Below are 27,917 nucleotides of genomic sequence, written 5' to 3' on the forward strand. Positions count from 1 at the left end.
ACGGCCCCATCAGTTCAGTTCAGTTCAGTTGCTCAATCGTGTCCAACTCTTCACTACCCCGTGGACTGAAGTATCCCAGGCCTTCCTGTCCATCACCAAGTCCCAGAGTTTACTCAAACTCATGTCCATTGAGTCGGTGATGCCATCCAACCATCTCATCCTCTATTATCCCCTTCTCCTCCAGCCTCCAATCTTTCCCAGCATCAGAGTCTTTTCTAATGAGTTGATTCTTCACATCAGGTGGCCAAAGGATTGGAGCTTCAGCTTGAGGATCAGTCCTTCCAATGAATATTCAGGACTGATTTCCTTTAGGATGGACTGGTTGGATATCCTTGCAGTCCAAGCGACTCTCAAGAGTCTTCTCCAGCACCACAGTTCAAAAGCATCAATTCTTCGGTGCTCAGTTTTCTTTATAGTCCAACTCTCACATCCATACATGACTAATGGAAATACCATAGCTTTGACTAGACAGGAGCTTCCCTCATAGCTCAGTTGGTAAAGAATCTGCCTGCAATGCAAGAGATTCCGGTTCGATTCCTAGGTCGGGAAGATCTGCTAGAGCAGGGATAGGCTATCCACTCCAGTATACCTGGGGGCTTCCCTTGTGGCTCAGCTGGTAAAAAAATCCGCCTGCAATGCAGGACACCTGGATTCAATCCCTGGGTTGGGAAGATCTCTTGGAGAAGGGAAAGACTACCCATTCCAGTATTCTGGCCTAGAGAATTCGATGGACTGTATAGTCCATGGAGTCGCAAAGAGTCGGACACAACTGAGCGACTTTCACTTTTTCTTGACTAGATGGACTTTTGTTGGCAAAGTAATGTCTCTGTTTTTCAATATGCTGTCTAGGTTGGTCATTCACTTTTCACTCTCATGCGTTGGAGAAGGAAATGGCTACCTACTCCAGTGTTCTTGCCTGGAGAATCCCAGGGACAGGGGAGCCTGGTGGGCTGCCATCTATGGGGTCACACAGAGTCAGACACAACTGAAGCGACTTAGCAGCAGCAGCAGCAAGTTGGTCATAACTTTTCTTCCAAGGAGTAAGCGTCTTTTAATTTCATGGCTGCAGTCACCATCTCCAGTGATTTTGGAGCCCAAAAATATAAAGTCTGTCACTGTTTCCACTGTTTACTCATCTATTTGCCATGAAGTGATGGGACCAGATGCCATGATCTTCGTTTTCTGAATGTTGAGTTTTAAGCCAACTTTTTCACTCTCTTCTTTCACTTTCATCAAGAGGTTCTTTAGTTCTTCTTCACTTTCTGCCATTAGGGTTGTGTCATCTGCATATATGAGGTTATTGATATTTCTCCTGGCAATCTTGATTCCAGCCTGTGTTTCTTCCAGCCAAACGTTTCTCATGATGTACTCTGCATAAAGTTAAATAAGCAAGGTGACAATATACAGCCTTGACATACACCTTTTTCCTATTTGGAACCAGTCTGTTGTTCCATGTCCAGTTCTAACTGCTGCTTCCTGACCTGCATACAGATTTCTGAAGAGGCAGGTCAGGTGACCTGGTATTCCCATCTCTTTCAGAATTTTCCAGAGCTTGTTGTGATCCACACAGTCAAAGGCTTTGGCATAGTCAATAAAGCAGAAGTAGATGATTTTCTGGAACTCTCTTGCTTTTTCCATGATCCAACAGATGTTGGCAATTTGATCTCTGGTTCTTTGCCTTTTCTAAATCCAGCTTGAACATCTGGAAGTTCACAGTTCACATACTGTTGAAGCCTGGCTTGGAGAATTTTGAGCATTACTTTACTAGCAGGTGAGATGAGTGTGACTGTGTGGCAGTTTGAGCAATCTTTGGCATTGCCTGTCTTTGAGATTGGAATGAAAACTGACCTTTTCCAGTCCTGTGGCCACTGCTAAGTTTTCCAAATTTGCTGGCATATTGAGTGTAGCACTTTCACAGCATCACCTTTTAGGATTTGAAATAGCTCAACTGGAATTCCATCACCTCCACTACCTTTGTTCATAGTGATGCTTCCTAAGCCCACTTGACTTCTCATTCCAGGATGTCTGGCTCTAGGTTGGTGATCACACCATCATGATTATCTGAGTCGTGAAGATCTTTTTTGTATAGTTCTGTGTATTCTTGCCACTTTTTAAAAATTATCTTCTGCTTCTGTTAGGTCCATACCATTTCTGTCCTTTCTTGTGCCCATCGTTGCATGAAATTTTCCCTTGGTATCTCTAATTTTCTTGAAGAGATCTCTAGACTTTCCCATTCTATTGTTTTCCTCTATTTCTTTGCATTGATCACTGAGGAAGGCTTTCTTATCTCTCCTTGCTATTCTTTGAAACTCTGCATTCAAATGGGTATATCTTTTCTTTTTTTCTTTGCCTTTCACTTCTCTTCTATTCACAGCTATTTGTAAGTCCTCCTCAGACAACCATTTTGCCTTTTTGCATTTCTTTTCCTTGGGGATGATCTTGATCCCTGCCTCCTGTACAATGTCATCCGTAAGAAAAAGGAAGCTGCAGGCCAGCCTGGCTATGATCCAGCAGCCCAGTGGGTGACACCAAAGCACGTGGAAAGCTTATGGGACAAACATGGGCAGCGCTGCTGGAGGGAGCTGTGCTCAACGGGCCATATCTGGTCCCCCCAGTGACATTTTCTCATGGGAACGCAGACCCTTCAGATCACATCATCCACCATCACCCCTGGTCCTGGTCGCGGCTCCAGACCCCTGGCCCCATCCATGGCCCCCACCTCCCCTGCTCCCTCAGAGCCCCTGCTGGTCTCACGGGGTGCTCTAGTCCCCAGGACACAGGTTCGGGCTGCAGATGAACAAACTTCCATCTGGGTGCAATTTCAGAGATGAGGAGGGAGCCAATTCGGACTGTGGGTAGCTCCTTGAGGCGGTGTCAGCGTGGAAGGCCTGGAGGGGCCCTGTCTTCAGGGTCCCTTTAGCGGCAAGTGGCCCACCAGGTCATACAGTTGTGAGGTGCTATTCCAGAGGCTTTCCTTGGGCCTCAGGATGAGGCTTCAGTGGGCCTCCGAGAGTGCTGCACAATAGACCACATGATCCTCAGTGCATCACAGGCGACCAGCCATTTATTTGTTCAGGAGTCTGCCACCTATCAGGGTAGGGCTTGGCAGGGAGGCACATGTCTGTCCTGAGCCACACCAGCCCCAGAAGCCCGACCAGAACTGGAGGGTCCATTTCTAAGGCAGCCCACTCCCGGGACTGCTTCCTCTGTAGTTCTGCTGCTTCCTCTCTGGTGTGTGTTTGTGTAGGTGAATGTGTACCTGTGTGCACACACACTTCACGCCTGCTCCCCTTCTCCGTCCCTACCTCTCTCTTGCTCACACCTCCCCTCTGGGCCCCTGACCACAGCTCAGCTCCTAAACTAATGGGCTTCTGTTATCCCTGCATTCCTAGGACCCCCAGAAAAGACAGGTCCCAAGTGACCTTCCAGAAATGCAGTCCCAGCTCACTCTGGGCCAGCGGCAGTTCGGATGATTCCTCCAGTGGTGGGGGTGGGGGGCGTGTGGAAGAAGGGGATAGCTAGCCACTCTAGTATTCTTGCCTGAAGAATTCCATGGACAGAGGATCCTAGTGGGCTACAGTCCATGGGGTAGCAAAGAGTAAGACATGACTGAACAACTAACATTATGTTTGTTTATGCTCAATTATTAATAGTTCCTCTGGGGGGGGGGCGTTGGTGAGGGGGTGGGGATGGCAGTAGCAGGGAAAGAACAGCACATGATGGTGCTGGTCATCCTGTTTCACAGGCACAACTGCCCACAGCGTCGTGGACCACCAGGAGATCAGCTCCAAGTCACGCAGCCTTATCAAGCAAACGCCATCAGATACTGCAGCAGAGAACCATGCCAATAAGGGGAGAAGCTCGGTACCAGGTTTAGAGACCCAAGGATACCAGCCTGTCTTCAGAGATGCCAGCAGCTTAGCACGTCTGACCAGCTGCGTCCTTCCTCCCTGGACAGACTCCATGAGGCAAATAGGCCACTGGCGCCATGGCTGCTCAAGCCAGGATCATCTTCCAGAAGGCACCCATGTGGTTTGGTGACAAATCCCACCAATTTGCTGGTACACTTGTTCCAAGTTTAAAAGCCTTCCTTGTTGGAAGGATCATTGGCAAATAAGGAAGCTGTTGTCAATGCAAAATGTCAAAGCACACCAATGATTCCTGGATGCTTGCTTTGTGCCTGGCCCTGGGCTAAGCACTGACAACACCCTCTTCCAGTCACTCCTGACCTAAGGAAATGAGGGCATTACTGTCCCTCTTCTACACATGAGGCACTGAACCTCAAGAAGGTTAACTTACTTGCAGAATCACTCTGCTAGTGCAGGAAGCCACACTAATTAACTTACAAGTAGGTTTGTTTATAGGCTTCTCTGATAGCTTAGTTGCTGAAGAATTCACCTGCAATGCAGGAGACCCAGATTCAATCCCTGGGTTGGGAAAATAGCCTGGAGAAGGGAATGGCTACCCACTCCAGTATTCTTGCCTGAAGAATTCCATGGACAGAGGAACCTGGTGGGCTACAGTCCATGGGGTTGCAAAGAGTAAGACACGGCTGAACAACTAACACTGTGTTTGTTTATGCCCAATTTTTAGCAGTACTGATAATAAAGGGAATTTACTGACTCTTGAAACTAGAAAGTCTAAACTTCAGGATTGATTTGGTTCCCAACAGTCATCAAAGTCTGCTTTCTCCCCCTCTTTCCTGTCTGCCTCATTGTACAAGGGTGCCCACCTCAGCAGAGCAAGATGGCTGGAGCAGCACCACTGCACATCACACGTCCAGAAGGAAAAAGATAAATAACATCTTTTCCAAAATCCCCTGGCAAACTCCTCTAGGTTCAGCGGCCCTGATTAGGCAGCCCACCACCCTTGAATTGCTGCCTTAGAGCCAGCAGTGTGTCTAACTTTCTAAACTCAAGCAGCACCGGAAAGTATAAAACAGGCTTGCTTGGAAGCCTACTAGAATGTTGTGGAGCAATGATTTGAACCCTGTCTGCTCATTCAAACAGTATTTACCGACCCCTTGCTGTGGATCAGGCACAGTTTAGATGGTAGAGACTAATCTGAAAGTTCCGGACCTCCCATCTTCCTGTTGCTGGCTGGGCTGCCTCTCAGGGTTAAATTCTTGTTTTCATCAGAACCTAGGGCTGGTTAAATATCCTCCCGACCAGTGTTTCTAGGACTGAAGAGGCTCTGTGACTCCAGACTGTCACTTAATTTCTGTCTCTCGACCTCCTAGTCTATATCAGGAATAATGATGCCTTCCTGAAGTTATGAGAATGAAATGAAACGGGTTTACATGGGAAACATACGGAAACTTAAAAGCGACATCCAACCCAGTGGGCATGCAGGAGGTCAACTCTCGTTTTCATGCTAGTGATGCTGGGATTCGGAGTTTTGTAGATTAAATTCCCATTTCACTGGATTGGGCTTTGTAAAGACATTGTCTTGTGCATACGGTTCCAAAGACGCTAGTTCAATTCAAACGTTCTACTCAACCTGTAATTTATTTGTTTATAAACCACATTTTTCATGGCGGGGGCGGTAGCCTATATTGAAGAGCCCATCCACTTTCTAAACTGGCCCTGAACTCTGAGAGCAAGCGTTCCCCTAGGAAAGCAGGCAAAGAACCGCCCTGGCATTGCCAAGGGGAACACACCCAGAACAGGCAGCAGCGTCAGTTAACCCGTGCCAGGAGGTTTCAGCGCAGCCGCGAGACGGCCCCAGAGCCCCCGCCCAACCCCGCCCCAGAGCAGGGGATCTGCGAGGCTTCGTCCAATCAGAGGCCGTACCTAACCTCGGGCCTACGTCTATAGACCAATGAAGACTCGAGCGAGCGGTCTTCTGGGAACTTGCCTCTCCCGGAAGCTGCCCTACCCATGCCACACTTAGGCGGGGCTAGCCTTACGGTCGGCCGCCCCACTGGCTGAAACGGCTGTCCGTCACGGGGCGGGAAGGGGCCGGGCGCTTGAGTCTGCGCGTTGCTGGCTGGCCGCGCGCGCGGGAACCCGCAGAGGCGCTGGCTGGACCCGGCAGGTCCTGGGAGGTGGTGGTGAGGCGGAGGCGGCTCTTCCCCGGCCCGCTTGGGCAGGCTGCAGAGGACCGCGGAGCCTCGGCTGGCGTGGCCTACGGTCACGGGGGGCTCCGCGTAGCCGCGTGAACGGAGCCGCCCACGCCGACCCATGCGGTGATTTTCCCCGCACCTGCCCGCCGAACTGAGCCCCTCGCTCACCCGGTCATCTCCCGCACTGAGCAGGGCGGTTACTCCCGTGCAGGTAGGTGCCCCTGCGCAGGTCTGCGCTCCCCGGTCTGGTAGATGACCCCCGCGTACGTAGGAGGTGCCTCCCCCCCGTCAGTGGCCCCCGAGTGGCGAGGATGCCACTTGGTCTCGCCGCGAGTCTGGGGCGGTTGCAGCCCCGCAGAAACGACCGCTCCCTAAGGACCCCCGGGCGGGCAGCTGGTTGAGCTGCGGCGGCCCGAGATGCCGGTGATCGGCGTGGACGCCAGCAGATGGGGGCTCGGCTGGGTGCAGGGGGTGGTGTCCAGCGAGGGCGACGGGCCCGCAGGGGGAGGTTACAAACTGGCCATCCTGGAACCCTGCGCCCCCAGACTGGACCCAGAGAGGCAGGAGCCGGTGAGACAACCGCGCCGTCCGGGCAGGCAGCGTATTCTAGTAGAGGACAGATCAGGGCCGTGTCCACCCTCGACCTAGTCCGCACCTGGGTTTTCTTTCCTCGTTGCGAAGTTGTTACCATAACGCCTCATCAGTTTGCGGTGACTATTGAAGGACGGGGTGTATATAAAGCGCTGGGAAGTATAGTTTGTAGTGAGTGTTTGCGCGGCTGGACTTGAGGCCCCACCCCCGCCCCGAGGGGGTGGCAGGACCCGCGTGGGTGCCTGGCCCTCGGCGCTCTTTTCAAGGCCGGAGCTCTCCCCGCCTACCCGCTCCTCCCCCCGGCCAGTTCTCTCCTGGAGGCTCTGGCCTCCTCCGCCTTCCTCTCCCTGACTCCCTCCTAACCTTGCGTGGGATCTTTTCTCTCTTTCAAAAGCTGATTTTTTTTTTTTTTTAAGTTAAACTCTCCCCAAGTCTCATCCCCATAAAGAATCCGCCTGCAGTGCAGGAAATAAGAGAGGCGGCTTCCATCCCTGGGTCAGGACGATCCCCTAGAGAAGGAAATGGCAACCCACTCCAGTATTCTTGCCTGGAGAATCCCATGGACAGAGGAGCCTGGCAGGCTACAGTCCATGCGGTCGCAAAGAGTCAAAGGAACACTACTGAGCATGCATGCACAACGTTGAAATAAAAAAAATACTCAGTATTTAAGTTTGTAAATCTAAATGCATCCAATATTTTAGTAATGTTGTCTTCTGTTGGATTTTTGTGTAGTGAAATATTTTAATCAGGCAAAAAAGAATACAACTACAATAGTTATTGTATACCTTGGGGAAAAAAAGCAAATAATTTTTCCTTATGCTTTTGGGTTTTTTTTTTTTTTTAAGGAAATGTTTCATTTTGGCTACAGCTAAAATTCTTCCTTGCTGTCCCCACCCCCTCACCCCACAGAATTTCTTCTGTCTGGCCTGTCCTTTCTTGGCTCACAGGACTCCCCTGTGCTCCCTGGAGCTCTTGAGTCGTCACTCATTCCAGTCAGCTCCAGCCTTGCTCCTCAAATAGAGCCCATAGTGAGAACTGTGGCCACCAGTCCTGGTCCTGTCCTGTCCTCAACGACATTTGTTCTCTTGCCCTCTTAGGGAACCTGCCTTCTCTTCACCTTCCCAGGCCCAGTAGGTGAGCTCATGATAGATGGATCAGCCTTCGTTGGGCCACTGTTCCTTTCTCCAGAGTGTGGTGTCTGCACCAGACACACGAGGGCAGTCACAGCTGTTCCATGCTTCCAGGAAAAAGCAGCCTCCCACAGTCAGTTGTTAAGAAATTCATTGTTAAAATTCATAGTAATAAGCTGTCATTGCTGGCCGTATGGGTCTCAGGCTTTTTAACTGAGTGTGCGGTGTCCCCTGCTTCCCTTCATCCTGCACTGCAGTCATAGTCATGCACAGGTAGGGATGTTCCTGTCTCCAATGAGCAAACGGGGGCCCAGCCGGACCAGGCGTCGGCAGCAGGGGGCGCCCAGAATTTCGCCTCAGTCGGAGGACTGGTCCTTTGTGGGGCGTGACGGTCATCAGCATTCACACAAGGTCTCTTCCACCTTCCGCCCCCTCGGGTACAGGAGGCACCTGGGCCAAGGCCTCCCTTGGCGGGGCCAGTGATGGCGTCCGTGGACTTCAAGACCTATGTGGACCAGGCGTGCCGCGCAGCTGAGGAGTTCGTGAACGTGTACTACAGCACCATGGACAAGCGGCGGCGGCTGCTGTCCCGCCTGTACATGGGCACAGCCACCCTGGTGTGGAACGGCAACGCTGTCTCCGGGCAAGAGTCCCTGAGTGAGTTTTTTGAGATGCTGCCTTCCAGTGAGTTCCAGATCAACGTGGTAGACTGCCAGCCTGTCCATGACGAAGCCACCCCGAGCCAGACCACGGTCCTTGTGGTGATCTGTGGGACAGTGAAGTTTGAGGGCAACAAACAGCGAGACTTCAACCAGAACTTCATCCTGACGGCCCAGGCCTCACCCAGCAACACAGTGTGGAAGATTGCCAGCGACTGCTTCCGGTTCCAGGACTGGGCCTGCTAGTGGGGTGGTGGGACACCCCCAGCCTGAACCCTGGGCTCGCTCAAGTCTGAGGGGCCCCTGTCTGGGCATACACTTGTTTGTCACAGTTGCCTTTTTGAAGTAGTAAAATTCTCTATTTTTCTATTTGCCCAGGAGAGACTCTGGTTCTGGAAATTTTGATGAATAAAATGTTGCCTTCTTTTCCCCTTGCTGGATGTGTTTGGGCGATACTGGGGAGAGGGGCCCACGAGAAGGAGGGTTAAAGCTGCAAGGCCAGCAGAAGGCACTGCAAAGACTGAGATCCAGGGCTGCCGCACACAGAGAGGACACCCTTGGGACTCTTCGAAAATCACCAGGCGCACATTCTGGTCGAACTACTGAATCTCAGAGGGTGGGCCTGAGCGTTTTTGGCATTTTATAAAAGCCCCCTAGCTGTCTATTAAAACACTTTAGAGAACCCCCTGACTAGGTGGCTGGACCCACACTGGGACTTCGCACCTGTGCTGGGAGTTACATGGATGAAAACAGGTAAGATACCTGGAGTTAGCTAATAACTGCTTGTAAACAAGGAAGCTCCATTGACTACTCCCTTACAAAGAGGAGAACTGCTTTTAAGAGGAAGAAGTACTGAGGTGGGGCTGGGGGACATCAGAATTAGATGCTGGTTTTACTGTCCCTGAGGACCAACTCACCCCATTTCTCCAAAGTAAAGAAAAAATGAGCCGTTTCCATCATTCTTTGATTAATAGATGAGCTCTTGTGGACACGCGCCTTCCCCAGGTAAATCTGTGATCAAAGGTCAGGCTGGGGGGGTGTGGGTTAGAATTAGGAATGGGGGACTTGTGTAGGCTGCACAGATGGTAGGGACCTCTAGCCCTGGGCTATGGCGTCCACCAGGGATGGCTAGGCAAGGTGGGCATTGCTGCCATGTCAGGAAGGATCTCACTCCCCTCTGATAGAGGAAAAGGGGCCTGACCTTGGGGACTGGACTGGAAGCTGGCAGGACAGAGGGACAGGGCAGGAGGCTGGATGGTGGCTGTTGTACAGAGGGTGGGGGTCAGTACTAAAGGGCAAGCCCTGGTCAGTGCCCCAGGCTGAGATGCAGGCCTGAACACAGAGCCTGGTGTGTGTGTGTGGGGCTGGTGGGGTCGGTGCAGGGGTGGGGGGTGGTGTCTCAGGTGCCGGATCACTGGGCCTCTGGGAGAAGCCAAGCAGAGAGTGGACAGGGTCCTCAGGGCTCAGAGTTGCTAGGGGAGCAAGAACCCCCCACTGCAGGAGGTCTGTTTTCTAAGTCCAGATCTAAGCAGTCTTGGGCTCCCCAGGTGGCGCTAGTGGTAAAGAACCCACCTGCCAATGCAGGAGATGTAAGAAAGGCGATTTGATTCCTGGGTTGGGAAGATTCCCTGGAGGAGGGCATGACAACCCACTCCAGTGTTCTTGCCTGGAGAATCCCATGGAAGAGGAGCCTGGAGGGCTACAACCCGTAGGGTCGCAAAGAGTCAGACACGACTGAAGCAACTTAGCACACATGAACTAAGCAGTGCTGAGGCCTCAGAAAACCCACTCCAGTGCCCCAAGAAAAAAGAGATCCAGGGTCAGAGATAGCCAACTCCTCTTACAGAATGCTCCCCTCCAAAGGCTCGTGACAGAAACTCTGATGACGGAGGTTGGTTCCGGAGACTAGAGGTGCACCAACTTGCTGAGGGAGAGTCCAGACACAGAGCCTTCTAATCCTCGAGGCTTTGAGGGGCTTTAGGTGAATGCAGAACTGTCTCATCTACAAGTGAGTGCCACATGTCATCAGGGTGCCCCACTGAAGGACATCAGCTGCTCTCTGACCACTGAGAGTCCACTGAGAGCTAGGTCAGACATCACTTGCTCTGTGGGTCTTCGCTAGTGCAGCTAGCACGCAGGCCTGCACTTCAGTGTAGCAGGGGCTCACAGCCCCTCTGAAGGGGGCTTGAAGAGGCAGACCTGTCTGTGATACAAATATGAAAAATCTTTGAGAGTCTCTGAAGTTCAAATACTTGGTAGAGTATTAACAGTTGTTACAGGCAGGAAGAACAACATCCCAAGAACAGCTCAAGATACTCTGCACTATTTTCAGCCCCATTTTACAAATGAGGAAACTCGCTTTGTGTTTTTAAAAAAAGATTCCATATAGGCTTGCCCTATATGCACGGACCACTAGAAGGACTGGCAAAAACGTTAAGCACGCTGTCCTCAGGAACTGGGTTCTAGAGTTTTAACGCGGAGACAAGGCACTTGATGCCGAATGTCCTCGTAGATATTCATACAGCGTGCGCATCATGTTTTTTTAAATTAAAATCTCATTTAATAATCAAGGCTGTTTTCACAGCAAGAAAGGGGCATTCAAGTTGCGGACACCTCGAAGAGTGACTTCCCGCCCCAGAGCGTCCCGACCTGAGCCTGACCCTACCAGTGAAGTATCCAAGTAGATACCGCTTTGAAACATCCTGGGTTCTCCGGGAAGAGAAAAAAAAAAGGGGGGGGGGCGTGTTTTATTACAGATCACCACCTGGCCCTGTGAGAAGTTAAAGTCTGGAAACGCTGCCCAAATTTAAGGCAGGTAAAGACGTGCCTGATCTCATTGATACAGCCCCAGCTGACCCAATACTGCTTGGCCTGGCCCACTTGAACCAGATCGTACAGCCGGACAGCGCTAGAAAACCCCTGCCCGGCCCCAGGGCCGGGCCCCCACCCTGAATCCAAACCGCGAGGCCACGAGCCCCAGGCACGGACGCTCGATCCGCCTCCGCCCATTCTAAGGCCACTAAGCCGCGCATCCCGGAGCACGCAGGGAGGCCAACAGCATCACCGGCGACGTCCGAGGACCCAATGGAAACCGAGGCTCCAGCCCCGCCCTTCGTCAGCGCCCGGTGGTCGGAGCGGGCGGCCTCCGGTGGGCGGGGCGGGCAGCTCCGGCTACCCTCCCTGGGCAGTTTAGAATTTGATGTGGGGAGTTGCTTACGGTCTGGTTCCAAAGATTCGCTTTTAAATCAGATCATTTCCTGGGTACAACAGCATACCTCCTTTATTCATTTCAGTATAGTGAAGGTTTCCGCAAACATTTTTCCAATGATGATTTGATAAACATATACATTATGGAATTATTACGACGAGTTCCATTAAACACTTTTTAAAACGTTGTTTTAATGACTGCATAATAAACCAATGCATGGGTATATTCAGTTGTCTCCTTTTGGGCAAGTAGGTTGTTTCCAAATTTTCACTAACATAATAATTACCTGAAAGTTGTTCACTCCACTTCCTCAGAATGACTACAGGGGGTTACATGGAGATAAATATCTATTCCCCTGAGACTGCATTTCCCATGCAAACATTTGCTGCATCACAGATTGTGTTTAAGTTCGGGTTAAACTTTGTCCTATTCATTATCATTGCTTTTTATAGTGATGTCTCTGCCATGCGTACACGTATGTGAGTTGTCCATTTGTATTCTTTGTTTTGTATTAGGCTGTTGGTGTTTCTTCATTTTCTAAAGCTTCTTTGAATAGCCTGCTGTAATTTCTACCTTGGAACCTGATCAGGTAGCATTTCTAAAGGAAACTGAATATAAAACTTATAATAATCACATCCAGTTTCTTCACTTTAATCATTAAAGCTATTATGACCCTGAATAAAGAAGTCCTTTTAGCACTGAACACTAACCAACTTGGGTAGAACACAGAATTTTGGCTGCTTTTTCCACATATCCTGGTTCTGTGTCTACTTGGACTTTCAACAATTCTAAATACTTCATATGCTTTTTTAAACACTTAGGCTCTTTGTTAATGACAAAGTAAGACTGCAGTGGTGTTACATTTTATATGAAATTGTCCTATAAAAAGTGGTGGGTCGTCTATTTGACATCTTGTGTTGAAGCAAAGTTGATTTCAAAATGTTCATGGCCAGATTAAATTTATCCAAATGTGGTGCTCATGATAAGAGGATATATGTATTTTTAAAACATACATGGCTTAATGGAATCTGAACTCTTTCCACAAATAAGGTGCTATTTGTTCGTATGTTTCCTATCTCCTATCATTAGCATATACACTTTTCTTGAAAACATTTTATTTGGGCACACATCTTGAAGACTGAGGACTGTTTTTTGAAACTATTGAGAGTTTTGATAAACAGAACATCATGCTGAATACACTGTATGTGTAAAAATCCCTTGCTTAAAGTTGTTTTCATCCATCAATGAACATGTGAAGTTGGAATCCCCATGCACTGCTGGTGGGAATGGAAAATGGTGTGGTTGTCATGGAAAATAAGTTGGGGGTTCCTCAAAAAGTTAAACACAGAATTACCATATGGTCTAGCAATTCTACTTCTAGATACATACCCCAAAGAAATGAAAGTACGGACTCAGATTCTCGTACACCAGTATTCATAGCAGTTACTGGCAGACCGATACCAGGAGAGCACAGAGTTGAGAGATGGTAGGGATGTGGCCAGGTAGTAGGGCTGGAATGCTGGACTTTAATAGGAAGCCCCCCCTCAGGTCCCCCCAGCACCTTAGAAACCACACTTCTCAGTATTCACTTTTGGATTCACACAAAACAAGACATGGAACATCTAGGATGCTACTGATACTTAATCATACCCTCCCTAGTTCCCATTTGATGTTTACCTGATCTGACAGGAGACAGCTCTGTTCTGTAGTGGCAGAGGCGTGTGGCCAGCACAGAGCTAAGTTATGGAGGTTCAATCCTAGCTGTCTTGTTCTCCCTGTGTGATCTTGGGTAAGCTAGCCAACCTCCCTCTGCCTCAGTCTCCTCATTCATATAATGGGGGTAATAATACTACCCCCTCAGAGTTTTGTGAGTAGTGACTAACATCAGTAATGGGGGAATGGTGTAGTAGTGGCCCACCTTCTGTAACCATGAAGCACGCTCTGTTATTATCCTGAGACTTGAGACCAGTTTGGGTGAAGTTGCTGGGAGGAGATCTGTTTGCAGGAGGAAGTCAGGGCCCCTGGTGAGGGAGGGGAAGAGACTCCCAGTCTGGAGAGAGACTAAACTCTCAGGGCATGCACCTGGCCCTGAGGCCAACCTCCAGAAACTGGGATGACTTCTGGAAATCCTCCTGAGAAGAACAACTGTGGGATACACTTCCTAGTGCACCTGGAGGGAGGAAGAGCCCACGAGTGTGTGAGGAGGGCAGGGAACCGGCAGAGTCTCATGTTTTTTTTAGCTGCAGTAGAAAGCAGAGATTGTACCTTAGCTACAAATCAGAAGCTAGAAAGTAGGGCGGAACAGATGGTGGAACTGCTTATCTTGTTTGGGCTTCACTGTGAATAGCGGCTGACCCATTTCCCCAAGGTCACAGGCTTCTGTGCTGACTGCACCCAGGCAGGGCAGGTGGGCACAGTGCCAGGGGGCAGGGAGGGCGTGTGACATGTGCCCCGTGTGGAGGAAGCGTCGGGCCATGGCAAGCCGAGCTCAGTCTTCTGCCACACGGCCTCCAGTCTCCCTGGTCCTGGGCTCCTTCCACTAGTGACACTGTGATCATCAGGGCGAGGCCTCCCGCTCTGAGCGCTTATAGTCCTAAACATGGAAACTGAAGGATGAAAGTTATTTTCAATGGCTTCCATTCCTCCTGCCCTAACTACATGGAAAAGAGGCTGCTGCCTAAGGCGCCCTTGCCTGGACCCTGGCACCCGGGCCCTGCTACCGGGTCCACACTACGTCCCAGCCGCTTCAGGCAGATGTTTTCCAGACGGGTAGAGACAGTAAGAGAGGGCTTGTTCTAGACGAGGACCGTGCAGAGATCTGCCTCGTTTCTGGACGTTGTCTACACTGTGCAAACTGAACCAGAAGACACAGGATGAGAGGTCGGCCCAGGATATGTTGGGCCTCTGGGACAAATGAAGACAAAGGGAGGTTAGGAGCGGCGACGTGAAGCCTCCGGAATGGGGCGGTGGCGGCCCAGGCCCCGGGATCGCCTACGGACAGCCGAAGGCTCGCACACCCCGGGAAGCGGTGGCCCGAGCGCGAAGCTCGCGGGCTCTCAGAGCACACGCGGCTCCGGCTCACCTCCTGGCCGCCCGCGCGCCTGCCGCCCACGTGCCTGCAGCCCACAGCGAACCCAGCCCCGACTCCGCCCGGTGCTGCCGAGCTAGACCTACAGATTTCCGCGGCACGTGACGGCGCCCGCGACGGCGCCCGCCCCCTCCAGGTGCCAAGCCCCTCCCCACCGCCCCGCCCTTCCTGCGCCACGCCCCTCCTGGTCCCGCCCATCGCCCCGCCCATATGACCCCACCCACCAGACGCTCCGCCCCATCTGGTGCCCCGCCCTCCTACTGTCCGCTGGGGCCCCGGAGGAGGGACCTGCGCGTGAGGCGCGGGTCTCCCCCACGGGGCATGTGACTTTCTCGGCCCTGCCCCTGCCCCCCTACCCTACCGCGTCGCGAGAAGCTCAGAGCCGCCGGCACAGTGTTATGCGCAAGCGCAGACCCTACTTCGCGGCGGGTGACGCAATCCTGCGCAGCCGGTAAGGCGTGCGGCGGCAGCGTGCGTCGGATCACGTAACTTTTCCGAACGGCTTCCGCCGCCTCCAGTGCTTGCGCAGGCCCTCCCCTCTACCAGCTGGGGGCGGGGCCGGGCCCGACGCGGCCAATCGGTGTCGCCCTCGCAGACCCCACCCCCGTGCCCCGCCCCCCGTCCGTCGGGCCGCCTGTCTGTCCGTCTGTCCGTTCCCAGGCCTAGTCCTCGGAAGCGTGTCTGCGGCGGCGGCGAGGTGGCGGGTACGCGGCCAGCGGGGCGGTGGGCGGCAGGCCTGGCCCCCGCCTCGCGCTCAGTGGCCACCCGCGGGCTGGGAAGCCGCCGAGGAGTCGGGGTCGGTTCAGCGGGCGGCGGGCTAGGGGAGAGGCGGCCGCGGCCCCTGCGTCCGGAGGGCGCTGAGGGGCTGGACCGGGACCGGTGAGGCCGACCTAGGGACCCGACCGCACCGGGGGGACGGAGGCCGGGTCTGGGAGGACGGGCCCGACTGGAAGGCGGTGTGCTCTGGGGGAGGCGCAAGTCAGACCCGGCCGCTCCGTAACCGTGTCAGGGGGCGCCCCCGCGAAGGCTGCCCCGGGGTTGCCCGGCCGCCGGCGTGGCTGCCACTCCAACGGCGGCCTGTCCAGCCTCCAGCCCAGGAGCCGCTGTGGCCGGAGGGACTGAGGGCCCTGCTCCAGGTAGCGCAGCTGGACCCCAGCGCTGTGCCCCCGATCGCCCCAGTGCAGTAGGACGGGCGTCCGGGGGTGGAGATGCCGTGGATTGTCCGCTACTTTCCAGGAAGTTTTCTTCGTAGAAAGTAGATATTTTCTTCAATCGGTTGTTTCCAAAGTCAGTCAGGGTTTACTTTCCTAACCGTGGTGGCCATGTATTTTATCTGGTTTCCAGATCAAAGCGTTTGTGTTTTGGTCGCTAAGTCGTGTGTCCGACTCTTGCAACCCCGGGGACTCTAGCCGGCCAGGCTCCCCAGTCCATGGGATTTCCCAGGCGAGAATACTGGAGTGAGTTGCCATTTCCTCCTCCTGATCAACGCAGCACAGCTTATTTATTGTTGCTTTAAATTCTGTTTACAGGGTCTGGGTCTGCAGGCTAATAACAGAATCACCTCGAGAAGCAAATTGTTGCTTTAACATACTTCATTAATAATATCTTTAGGGCAGCCTTAGTCTTTTTTCATAAAAATGTCTCTGGAGGTACACTGGGACTTCAGAAAAAATGCTAAGATGTGATGTGTGACTTGAAAGTGTACGGGAGAAAAGTTAGGTTTTTTAGGTCGTTAATCAGTTTATATCCTCTAAAGAACTGATATATAATCCTCAGTTCTTATTCCTTCTGCTTTGGAGGTTGCTGTGCATGAATAATTCTTGGTTTGTGTTCAAAGGTGTTTCTGGGAAGAAGAAACATGGAGAGTGGTGCGGTCCTGCTAGAATCCAAGTCCTCCCCAATCAACCTCCTGCATGAGATGCACCAGCTCCGCCTGCTGGGTCACCTGTGTGACGTGACCGTCAGCGTGGAATACCAGGGCGTCCGGGAGGAATTCATGGCCCACAAGGCAGTGCTGGCAGCCACCAGCAAGTTTTTTAAGGAAGTGTTCCTTAACGAGAAGACTGTGGATGGTGCCAGGACTAACGTCTACTTAGACGAAGTGCAGGTAGCCGACTTTGCTTCCTTTCTTGAGTTTGTCTACACGGCCAAGGTACAGGTCGAGGAAGACCGGGTACAGCGCATGCTGGAAATGGCGGAAAAGCTGAAGTGTTTGGACTTATCCGAAACTTGTTTTCAGCTGAAGAAGCAGATGTTAGAGTCGGTACTTTTGGAGTTGCAGAATTTCTCAGAGTCTCAGGAGGCAGAAGGGAGCAGCGGCGCCCAGGTTACGGCTGCTCTCGCCCCTGAGGCCTGGGCCGGGGTGGCCCCTGATGGCCCTCTGGCCAATGGGGTTGCCAGTTCTTTGGATCCCCCAGCAGAGAGAATCAGCAATGGCCTGTTGCCAGATCTGACCCCGAGGAAGTCCAGGGAGAAGCCAGACAAGAGGAAAGACGTGGCTAAGCCCCCCTACCCCAAGCTCAGAAGGGCCAGTGGGCGGCTGGCCGGGAGGAAGGTGTTCGTGGAAATCCCTAAAAAGAAGTACACGCGCCGACTCCGGGAGCAGCAGAAGAGTGCTGAGCAGGACATGGGGGGCTGCGGGGGCCCCCGGGAGCCCAGCCCAGAAGCCCTGGAAACCGAAAAAGAAGCAATCACGAAGGACGAGGAGGACAGCGAGGCTGGGGCAGGGGCGGAGGCCGCGCCGCCCAAAGTGGGGCGAGGTGAGGAGGGGGACGAGGAGGAGGAGGGAGAAGAGGGCCCGGGTCGGCAGAGGAGCAACTTCCAGTGTACGCGCTGTGAGAAGGCCTTCTTGTACGAGAAGAGCTTCCTGAAGCACGTGCGGCTCCACCACGGCGTGGCCACCGAGGTGGTGCACCGCTGCGACACCTGCGGCCAGACCTTTGCCAACCGCTGCAACCTGAAGGGCCACCAGCGGCACGTGCACAGCAGCGAGCGCCACTTCCCGTGCGAGCTGTGCGGCAAGAAGTTCAAGAGGAAGAAGGACGTGAAGCGGCACGTGGTGCAGGTGCACGAGGGCGGCGGCGAGCGGCACCAGTGCCAGCAGTGCGGCAAGGGCCTGAGCTCCAAGACGGCGCTGCGGCTGCACGAGCGCACGCACACCGGCCACAAGCCCTACGGCTGCTCCGAGTGCCCGGCCACCTTCTCGCAGCCCTCAGCCCTCAAGACCCACCTGAGGTAGGCCTGGGGTGGGCGTGGAGGCGTGGGCGCCCGGCGTGGTCCCCTCTCCCTGGAGGGGTCACTGTTCGGTTGCTCCTTCTCGAAGTCGGGGGCTGCTTCCATTGTCTGGGTTCTCCCTGGAGACAGAGATGCGGGGATGGTGCTCTCTGGGTGGGGCCTGGGCTGATGGGGACCCCAGCCTCCCGTTCAGGCTCAGGGGCCCCTCTCCATCCCTTACAGCCCCCCATCACCTCTGCTGAGTCGGGCCAGAGACCCCAGACTGCCTTACTTTGGGACCCCGGCCTGAGACCAGTCAGGTGGCACGGTCTCCCTGGAGACTTAAGCGGAGGGACACTTCTCTGGGTGTGGAGAGTGCCTGCCACCTGTCAGTCTGATAAGCTCCAGGGTTAGGACAGTTAGGGATTCCATGTATTGATTCTGAGGTACAGGTAGGTGACATTCAGTTTTTAAATAAATTCCCTTTTGATGCTCAGTACTTATACTTGAAATTCAGACAAAGCAGTTTTCCACTCTCCCCGAGATCTGCCCTCACCCTGGGCCAGTCTGGGGGTGGTAGGTGGGTGTTCATTGTCCTTTTCCTGCCCCAGCCTGGCTCAGGAAGGGCTCAGGAAACGTGGTGATGGTCACTCCGTTCTTGCCCCGACGTGCAGGGCTGACATGTGTGCCCTGGGGACCAGCTGGCTTCATGTGTTAACAGTAAAGGACAGTAAAGGTTTTGACCACATGGTTCTTTGTCAGTCTAGGTGACTGTTCTTAATGAGGCAGTTTTATAAATACCATGTGGTGCTATTGAGTGTCTTAATCTGTGGAGGTTCGGCCTCTGCCTGCATGTGGGGCACCACTAACCACACGGCCTATTTGGCGGGCTCTGTGTCCGGCAGGACTTGGCAGTCTTGCCTCAGGCAGAGACTGACTTGGGGCTGAGAGTCCTGGGCCTCACTACCTTTAATTCCTTCACATTTGGGCTTGTGGAGCAAAGGGTTTCTGCAGGTGAGGGAGGAGCTTGGTGATGCAGAGTGAGCTTTGGAACACAATCTGAATTACTCTTATGGTTTCAGAATTCACACGGGGGAAAAACCTTTTGTCTGTGATGAATGTGGTGCAAGATTCACTCAGAACCACATGCTGATTTATCATAAAAGGTGTCACACAGGTAAATATGCTGCTGATTGAATATCTTTCCTGTAGGAGGGAAACTGCAGTTTATTAGTTTAGATGTTGCTGTGTCTGCCTGGGGTTCAGGTTAAAGCCGGGATTTGCTTCCTCATCTAGTAAGTGAGCACAAGTAAATGAATAAAATATGCCCACTGCCTCCAGTACCATGTGCCCATGGCCATGACCTTTGTGTACTGCTGGTCCTGTGTCCGAGGCATCCAGAGGTAGCCTGGTGTTTCAGCCCCAAGTTCCCTTTCCAAGAATCTTTCTCAAAGAAACTGCTCAGAATGTGGGGAAAGCCATATGCTGTTATCTCCATTCTTGCTGTTTCTAGTAACACAGCATCAGGAACAAATGGACCGTCCAGCCCCAAGAAAGTGGTTCAATAATCGGGTAAATCCACCCCGTCCCACCCAGGACTAAGCCTTTCAGCCTAAGGTCTCTGAATAATTACGAAAAATGCCTGTGCTTGGTTGTCAACTTGAGATTCACAATGAAGCATACAGTGAATCCCAGCTTTCCTGAAAACCTGCAGACTTAAGAGTTATGAGGTGTTGAAGTGGTGGAATTATGGGGTTGTCAGAAGTTTTGTGGTATAATTTCATCATGCAAGGGAGAACGTTTAAGCTCTCCATTCTGATTCTGCGCAGTGCTCCTGGGGTCAGAGCCCTGGGGAGTCCAGCTGTTGGGTATTGTGCTTATCACACAAGCCCAGTTTTTTCCTGCCTGCATTTAAAAGTGTTTACTTCTCTGCACTGTCCTGTGAGCCTCAAGTTCCGATGGTGAGACAGGTGAGCCACTTAATGATGTGAACTACTAGACTGAAAAAGCAGAAGTGGTGTCTGATCAGAGTGGAGGAGGGAGTCAGGTCACACTGAAGCATTCAGTTAGAACTGGTCATTTGATGGACTTGCTAATATGTTCAGATTTTATTGAAGCCAGTTTTGGCGTTTGAGAAATCAGGGCAAACCTAACAGAGGAGTCTGGGGTGCAGACTGCACAGCGTGGCGGGTGGACGCCCTCCTGCTTCTCACCTGCCCAGGTGGGCGGTCGCTGCTCCAGGACAGCCACATGTGCTCACCACAGACTCCGCTCCCTTCCGGAAGGGCGTCTGCTAGAGACCCACCACAGCCCTGTGGAAAAGTCCAACTTTTCCAGCAGACTGTTCTTGTTTGGGAATGACTGCATTTCCAAAATGTGAGCTGGCTGGACGTGCTCTTTCATCCTAATCTACTGGAATCTTTCTGGGGATTTCCAGTGGGCAATTCCACCAACTTTGGGTAGCAAGCACTGTACCTGAGTAGATGTTTCCGAGTAGTTTTCACAAGAGAAGGTAGCCCGCAGCCTGTCGGGGCACTTCGGAGGGTGGACCTGGTCCTCCCGCCTGTGTCACATCTAACTCCCTGTCTCCTCTCTCTGTGTAGGTGAGAGGCCTTTCATGTGTGAAACGTGTGGCAAGAGTTTTGCTTCCAAGGAGTATTTAAAACATCACAATAGGATCCATACTGGGTCCAAACCCTTTAAATGTGAAGTTTGTTTCAGGACTTTTGCTCAGCGGAATTCACTTTACCAGCATATCAAAGTCCACACAGGTATGGCTGGAGTGTCACCAGAGATGGGAGGTCAGTGTGCAAGAAAACATCCTGAAGGTTTTATTGAAAAATTATTTGCAATTTTAACTTTACATTATATGCTTTAATAGCATTTAAAACTTTCCTGAGTTTCTAGTTTCTCTGACAAACTGGAAAGGTCTGAACATGTGTACACAGATGTGGACATGTGAACGTTTTCAAACCTTCAGATTAGAACTAGGGGTGACGGTGTGCATGGTCAGGTGTGACTAGAAAGTAGGTGAGCTGCCCACAGCCACTGCACCAGCTGTGGGTGAGGCCACGGCCCCCGGGGCCCCTTGTGGCGGGGGGGGCGTGTGCTCCTGTGGCCCTGCTGTGGCGGGGGTGGGGGGGGTGCCACCGTACTGCCACAGAGCAATAGTCAGCCCTTTCCCCTCCCTTCCCCCTCCCTCCATCCCTTCCCCTCAGGGGAGCGGCCATACTGCTGTGACCAGTGCGGCAAGCAGTTCACGCAGCTCAACGCCCTCCAGCGCCACCACCGGATCCACACAGGGGAGAAGCCGTTCATGTGCAACGCGTGCGGGCGGGCGTTCACCGACAAGTCCACGTTGCGGCGGCACACCTCGGTGAGCCAGGCTGGCCCCGGGGTGCTGCTTCCAGCTGCGCGGCCCTGGATGGCAGAGTGCCCGTCCTCCTGCCCTGGGGCCCTCCGTCCGGGAGGGGGGCCTGGTGCTGGCCGAGTCCATTCTGACAGGGACCGCGGTGAAGACGGGTCTGATGGGTGGAGAAGGCTGTGAGGCCCAGTGACAAGTGGCTGTGAACCAGGGGGCTGTGAACCAGGGGTCTGTAGACCCTGGGCAGGGACACGTGGGTGACTGCTGTTGTGCGCTTGCTCCCAGATCCATGATAAGACGACTCCGTGGAAGTCCTTCCTGGTCATCGTGGACGGCTCTCCGAAGAACGGCGACGGCCACAAGACTGAGCAGCCTGATGACGAGTATGCGCCGTCCAAACTCTCCGATAAATTGCTGTCTTTTGCAGAAAATGGCCATTTTCACAACCTGGCCACCGTCCAAGGCAGCATGCCTGCCATGCATGAGGACAGCCCCGCAGACCCAGCCTGCAAGTCCGACGGCCCCGTGGGGTCCCAGGACACGCTGCTGGCCACTGCCATCAGTGAGCTTAGCGAGCTGACACCACAGACAGAGCCAGGCCCACATAGCTCTGCTCTCTGACCCACGTGGACTGGAGCAGGGTCACCTGCCTGGAGGGTTCCAGCCTGCACTTGCACGGGAGGGCTGGATGTGAGCTTTCGTCAGGGGCCAAGAAGCAGGCAAGGATGGCTTCCACAGTTTTCTGAACTGCTACTTGCACGTCGCTATCAAGTCACTTCTCAAGCTTTCCCTTAGAAATCCTGACCCGCATGACCTCAGCCACACTTCATCAGCAAACAAGGCAGTTAGCGTCGCCTCACTGACCTCTGGTGGCAGCGCCCTGATGCCCAGCAACCCTGACACTCACAAGGCCGCGGTTACTGCTCAGCTTAGTCATGGGGCAGAGCGCCAACCCTGCTCCTGGAACTGTGTACCGGCTTGCTGCCTTAGGCTTTGTGTAGGTTTGTTTCTGATACTTTAAAGCTATTTTTCTACCACGGTGAAAGAAAACTGGGACCACATATTTATTTTCAGCTGTTTCTTTCCTGTCAAACTGAAGCCCATCAGAGATACTCTGGGCTGGAGATGAACGACAGCACTTGGCCCCCGCCCTGCTTGTAGGCACTAAACCGAATGCTTGCCAGGTAGCTGCTCATAGCACACATGCAACTAGGAAGTTGGTCATTAAAATGACTTGAAGTGAAATGTGGCCATCAGGTTTCCTTCCTAAAAACCCAATTAGGTAAAAGCTGTCCTACCAAAGACTAGCAGAAAACAGTGGAGTAGTTTTCGCAAAGAGGTGTGAAAAAAGCCAGGGGCTGAGAACACTTGAAACATAGTGTAGTTATTTTATCCATAAGCAGCAATGCAGTGGTTGTGGCAAATCTAAGAACACAAGAGTATTGGTAGTTTTGCTAGACTTTTTTGACTTTATTTCTGTGATTTTCAGAAACCCAGTGTTTTTCATTAATGCGTGAGGAGCCTGACACAGGCAAGCCACTGACATACGTTCCCCTGGGAGCATGAGCAGATTGGGCAGCAGGGACCAAGCGCCTCCGCACGCTCCTTCCTCTCTGATTAGCCTTAACAGTGGACCACGGAATGGCCAGCCTTGTCTTAAATGTGCCTGTCACGCTGGCCACTCTTGCCCAGGTGGCATTTGCATCCCGCCCCAGCCTGGTTCTTGACCCACTGGCAAGGGCGGTTCACTGTGTGCACAGTGCTTTGACTCACAGGTGACCCAGATCAAAAGCAAAGAATTTCTCTGTCACTAGTCGCTCTTTTTCTTAAATTTTAATTTATTAAACTTGCTGTGAAAACACTCATTTTCTAAGAGAAAGGTACTGTATGTTTAAGTCCAAGATGGAGACACAGGTGCACGAAAAGCCAGAGGAAGACCCAAGATGCTTCTTCCCCATAAAACGCGGACGGTGCCCCGGGGGCTGACAAGCCACACGCCTGCTCCTGGGGTACTGAGTCCCACACGTCTCCTGCTGTGACAGCAACACCCTCTTGTATTTACAGAAGTTATTTTCACACACGTTTTCTCTCAACAGAACGAACCTGCCCGCTGATGAACTGTTTTATGGGATAAAGTCATCTTAACGAGAAGGAATTTAAATAATAGATTATTTTGTTACCTACTGGAATTAATTTTTGTCTTGAATTTGTTTTAGAGATTCTACAAAAGTTTTATGTGTTAATAAATGTTTGTTTTGTAAAAATAGTTTTGCAAGGCTGTTTATTTTCATGATGTAGAATTCATGTTCTGTAGAAATCAGATTCCTGATTGAAACAGGTATTTGCATTTTCTGGTCCTTGGAGAGTCTCGCCAACCCTGTCTGCTGCACTTGTTCTGAGATGTGACAGGCCCAGCCCTGTGCACAGGCCCGGCCTCGTCACGGCCATGGTGAGTCTGCTCCACAAAGCCGCCTCTGTCTACAGTCACTTGTCTGTCTGCTTCTGGGGAGCGGAAGGGAGGGGAGGGCTGCTTCCTAAACTGCTGAAGGTGCATCTCAGGGATCTGGGGACATCTCTGTTTCTCCCACTGTGGGTGCTGTGTTGCCAGGTCATTGTCAGCCCCAGACCCTCTGGACATGCTACCCAAGGGGGCCATTTTGCACCTTCTAGCCTTCGTGTGGAAGATGCAGTCAGCCCAAACTCCAGAGCTCCCCTGCCTCTGCTTTTACCCAAAATTTGTTGTACAGACTTTGAAAATAAATTTGGCCAGGTGGTAAGGAAAGACCTTTCTTAAAGATGACCTTCACAGATATGTGGTTTTACCGAAGACAGTCACCTAAACTGACCAATGTGAGTGTGAGCTGTAATTTAAACTCTAACTGGCATGTCACGTGCCTTGCCACAGCAAGGACATTTTTTGAGACCAAAAGAGTGCCTGTCCCCTTAACTTGATGGTGTTCCTGTTGCTTAAGGTGAAAGGCGATTTGTCCACAAGCACCAAGGCAGGCAGGAGGGTACAGGCACAGGGCCAGGTGGCACATCAGTCAGACCCAGCTGATGCCTAGCAACTGCCCACTTCCCTCCACTGGCAAGGGGCTATGGGACCCTCCCCGAGGCTGGCCAAACCCACCGCGAGGGCTTCTGTTAGGAAACAAAGATTCTGAGAGAGGCATCTGAATGAGAAACTTACCTTGAGGATCAACGACAGGGCAGAGCTCCTACATGGGACCACGTGTTAGTCTATTCATTGTGAGTTTGCCTCGAATGATCTTTGAGGGACCTGACCGAGGCACTGAGCACCAAGTCAACGTGGCTCCGCCAAGACAGACCGAATGCTGGCCTCTGCCACCAAGGCGCTGCCCCTCCCTGAACCTTGTCGGAGCTCCCTGACCTGGCAGCAGCAGGATGGGAATGTGGAGACTGCAGAGCCCTCGGCAGACCAGCAGTGGCACCAACAGACAGGATGGGTCTTCACAGAGCCTGGACAGCCATGCCCACTGCCCGGGGACACCTTCCAGAATGAGAAGCCAGCCCTGACCTGTGCAAACCAGCCAGGAAAGACATACCACGCTGCTCATAACTGGGACTTTATTTACTGTACAGGTTCACACAAAATACACAGACTCTGTGAAGGTGGATTTATCATCCAGGGTGAGTTTTCATAATACACCCTCCCCGACAGCCCCAGGGAAGAGAGGCCCAGGCCCGCCGCAGAAGCCCTGGGGGTTGACTCTGGGCATCTGAAACACATGGTGTCAGAGGAAACAAGAAACGCACACGCTGTGGTTACAGGGGCACTGTCACACGCGGTCACGGCTGTGCAAGGACACTGCTTCCAAATCATTCAGTAAAAAAGAAGTTCACACAAGCTAGAAAAACGTTGCCACAAAAAGCAAAGCTTTCCCATAAGAAATTTTAACTCTTAACAATGAACTAAACATGACTTGCTAAAATATGAAGACTGTAACATAAGTCATTATATTTTGTTCATAAATAACGATTTATAAATGCTGGAAGTCACCGCTATGAGTCACAGCACTGCCCACTCTGATGGAATGTTTCTAGGGAGGAAGCCTGGAGCTGTTCCTGGGATGTTTTTCTTCTCACTTTTATGTTCTAGTGGTCTGTTCTAGCCATTACAATTATTTTTTACTTCTTCATGTGAAATATTAAAAACAAAAGCATCTTAACTCAGGCACTGGTCCTAGTGTTCAACATACCAACTCTGATGTGATAAAAGTGAGGGTGGCTCAGGCGTGTCCCAACCCTTCGACCCCGTGGACGATACAGTCCATAGGATTCTCCAGCCCAGAATACTGCAGTAGGTGGCTGTCCTTTCTCCAGGGGATCTTCCCATCCCAGGGACTGAAAATGGTGCCAAGAGTATTTCTCAAAACCACAGATCTTCAGACAGGGGTCTGTCAGGGGATCAGGATAAAAAGCTAATAAACAAACGTCATTTGGTTTTTCCTTTACGTGGTCAGACCACAAGTTTCCTTAACAAGTGGAAGCAGACTTTCCAGACCAGCGACAAAAGTGCATGACTGGCAGGGAGGGTTACCGACCCCTGGGTAGCCAGGCCTGCAGCCGGCAGACACACGCTCATCTCACCCGTGTGCTTCTGACAGGCTGGGCACTGAATCACAGAGAGCAACAAAACCCCACTTCTCTAAGTTTTTTTCTTAAAAGGTTCTGATAGAAAGTGAAGAAGTACTAAGCAGGCTCTGTTCCAAAATGGACCATAACCAAGAGCCAGCTTTCTTTTAAGGATCCCAGACCTTTGAAGGAAAGAAGGAATCCTCACTGGATACCAGAGTCCAAGGTCAGAGTACCCCATGTCTCCTGGTCCACTGAGACTGCCCTGTGGGCTGGGATAGAGCCACCACTGCCCCTCCTCTCCACCAGCCCAGGCCACATAGATGACTCCACAACTACAGCCACCGAATCCTCACAGCTGCCCACAAGGCTGCTCCACGATCAGGCCTCCGCTGGTCCTTATCAGCCTCCTTTCTGCCACTTTCTCCTCCCTCCTAGTCGGACTTGTTCCCCATCCCCAAACCTTCCTCCCAGCTCAGCCCTCAACCTCGACCCACTCTCTATTTCTGCCCAACAGCACCTTTGAATCCCAGTTGCTGGCCATCCAAAAATTGAACACCTTTCAAATACCAGTTAACATCTGACAGGACATAGGAAATCCCATTTATCTGTCAACACTGCCATTACCTAGCAATAAATGCACATCAAACAAATCACTTAGAAGAGATTCAGGAAACAAGAGCACGTCTAAAGCACAAGGTTATTAGCACGTAACATCAAGGGCAGGGATTAAGTTCACAGGTCAATAGCACACATATATAAGTCAAAACAATAGGATAGAATTCAAATACACCAGATAAAACAATCCATCAGCTAAGGACAGGTCCCCTCAGAAGCTCACTGGGGCTCTTTCCTGATGGTGCAGTAAACTATACTGTACTCAGCCCACCAAGCCCATCGTGTCCAATTAACAGATAAAATGAATGACAATTAAAAATGAAAATGAATAACATACAAGCTTCGACTGAGATAACCTCCCGGCTCTGGTGAGGATGTACACAAGGGGGCACACGGGGTGCCCTCTCAAAGTGGGAAAGTGTGTGAACATGAAAGGAAAGGGATATGCCAGTTCAAACACCTTTCTGTGAAGGTGAAGCAAGGGTCCTGCCCCAACTAGAAGTGGACACTCCCTCCAGGAAAGGAAGACACCTGTCTCTCCTAGATCTCACGCACAGTGCACTTATGAGCTCAGGTTCACCTCCACACGGCCACACACATGAGCAGGCTGTGTCAGGAAGCTCCCTCATCCCCACTGCAAGCAGCCAGCAGGCCTGGCTGACCTGAATTCTCACGTGCACATCAGCTACAGAATACACAAGAGCAGGGAAACGGGTCACTGGCACCATCAAAAGAATCACGAGATAACAAAAAGGATAAATAATTCTAATGAGGAAAGTCATAAATGCATTCCGAACAACCATCCTACACTAAACAAACACGTTTAGAGAATCCACCAAGGCGCAGGTTCACAGAGAACATGCAAAGCATCTATTACAACAACTGGGTTGGGTACCAAGTCCAGGGAAAGGGACATAAAAACGTGGCAAAATGAAACACAAGCTCTGCACATACTGAAATACCAAGGAGGAAGATTCTGGAGCAGTTCTTGGAAAACTGGGGACTCTGACAAGCGGGAGGCAGCCCATCACAGACTCACAATACGCATAAGAGCGGCCCACCCGCCCACAGCACGGTGACACACGCGGCGGCTTAAACACACACACACACACATCATCAGGCTCATGTGCAACGAAATGAAGCCGTTGAATGGGCATCCCACAATGATCACTGGCCCTAACGCGAAATGAACAAGGACTCGGCGGCATGCCGCAGGGACACTGTGCCTCACTTGAGGTCTCCGTCCCCCTCCCCGTCCCCCTGGATGGATTTCTTGATGCGCAGCAGCATGGTTGTGAGCCACTGGTCCAGGCGGGAGATGGAGTCAAACTCCTTCACCTGGTGAAGGGAAGAGAAGCAGAAAATGGTCCACAGAAACACAGTCAA

The 27,917-nt window shown here is 52.0% G+C and overlaps 3 protein-coding genes across 6 annotated transcripts in view; 2 read left to right on the top strand and 1 right to left on the bottom strand.

Annotated features, from left to right (window-relative positions):
• On the top strand, positions 5,974 to 8,880 carry NXT1 (nuclear transport factor 2 like export factor 1). The gene is made up of 2 exons (XM_005688088.3): positions 5,974 to 6,275; positions 8,229 to 8,880. Exon 2 carries the CDS (start codon positions 8,268 to 8,270, stop codon positions 8,688 to 8,690), a length of 423 nt encoding a protein of 140 aa, XP_005688145.2. The 5' UTR covers positions 5,974 to 6,275; positions 8,229 to 8,267; the 3' UTR covers positions 8,691 to 8,880.
• Positions 15,371 to 26,659, top strand: GZF1 (GDNF inducible zinc finger protein 1). 4 transcript variants are annotated; one of them, XM_018057276.1, is made up of 6 exons: positions 15,371 to 15,444; positions 16,578 to 17,974; positions 19,036 to 19,130; positions 20,557 to 20,724; positions 21,172 to 21,329; positions 21,603 to 26,659. In XM_018057276.1, the coding sequence occupies exons 2-6, from the start codon at positions 16,599 to 16,601 to the stop codon at positions 21,936 to 21,938; spliced, it is 2,133 nt and encodes a 710-aa protein (XP_017912765.1). In that variant the 5' UTR covers positions 15,371 to 15,444; positions 16,578 to 16,598; the 3' UTR covers positions 21,939 to 26,659. The 4 variants fall into 4 exon arrangements, with proteins under 4 accessions (XP_017912765.1, XP_017912766.1, XP_017912767.1 ...); XM_018057277.1 differs by lacking the exon at positions 15,371 to 15,444 and adding an exon at positions 15,455 to 15,876; XM_018057278.1 differs by lacking the exon at positions 15,371 to 15,444 and adding an exon at positions 15,455 to 15,619.
• Positions 24,889 to 27,917, bottom strand: part of NAPB (NSF attachment protein beta) — a 35,294-nt gene continuing 32,265 nt past the window's right edge. Inside the window, exon 11 of the mRNA XM_018057280.1 lies at positions 24,889 to 27,869. Within this exon, the coding sequence (XP_017912769.1) occupies positions 27,759 to 27,869 (111 nt within the window). The 3' untranslated portion in view covers positions 24,889 to 27,758. The remainder of the gene's footprint in view (positions 27,870 to 27,917) is intronic.

The sequence above is a fragment of the Capra hircus genome, chromosome 13 (assembly GCF_001704415.2).
Source record: "Capra hircus breed San Clemente chromosome 13, ASM170441v1, whole genome shotgun sequence".
Classification (NCBI taxonomy): domain Eukaryota; kingdom Metazoa; phylum Chordata; class Mammalia; order Artiodactyla; family Bovidae; genus Capra; species Capra hircus.

What these genes read in the sequence shown, in the direction of transcription:
- NXT1 (XM_005688088.3), top strand. Translation starts at nt 8,268, where the DNA reads ATGGCGTCCGTGGACTTCAAGACCTATGTGGACCAGGCGTGCCGCGCA.
- GZF1 (XM_018057276.1), top strand. Translation starts at nt 16,599, where the DNA reads ATGGAGAGTGGTGCGGTCCTGCTAGAATCCAAGTCCTCCCCAATCAAC. An exon ending in TCATAAAAGGTGTCACACAG is followed by an intron (nt 19,131 to 20,556) that starts GTAAATATGCTG and finishes CTCTCTGTGTAG; the next exon opens with GTGAGAGGCCTTTCATGTGT. An exon ending in CGTTGCGGCGGCACACCTCG is followed by an intron (nt 21,330 to 21,602) that starts GTGAGCCAGGCT and finishes GCTTGCTCCCAG; the next exon opens with ATCCATGATAAGACGACTCC.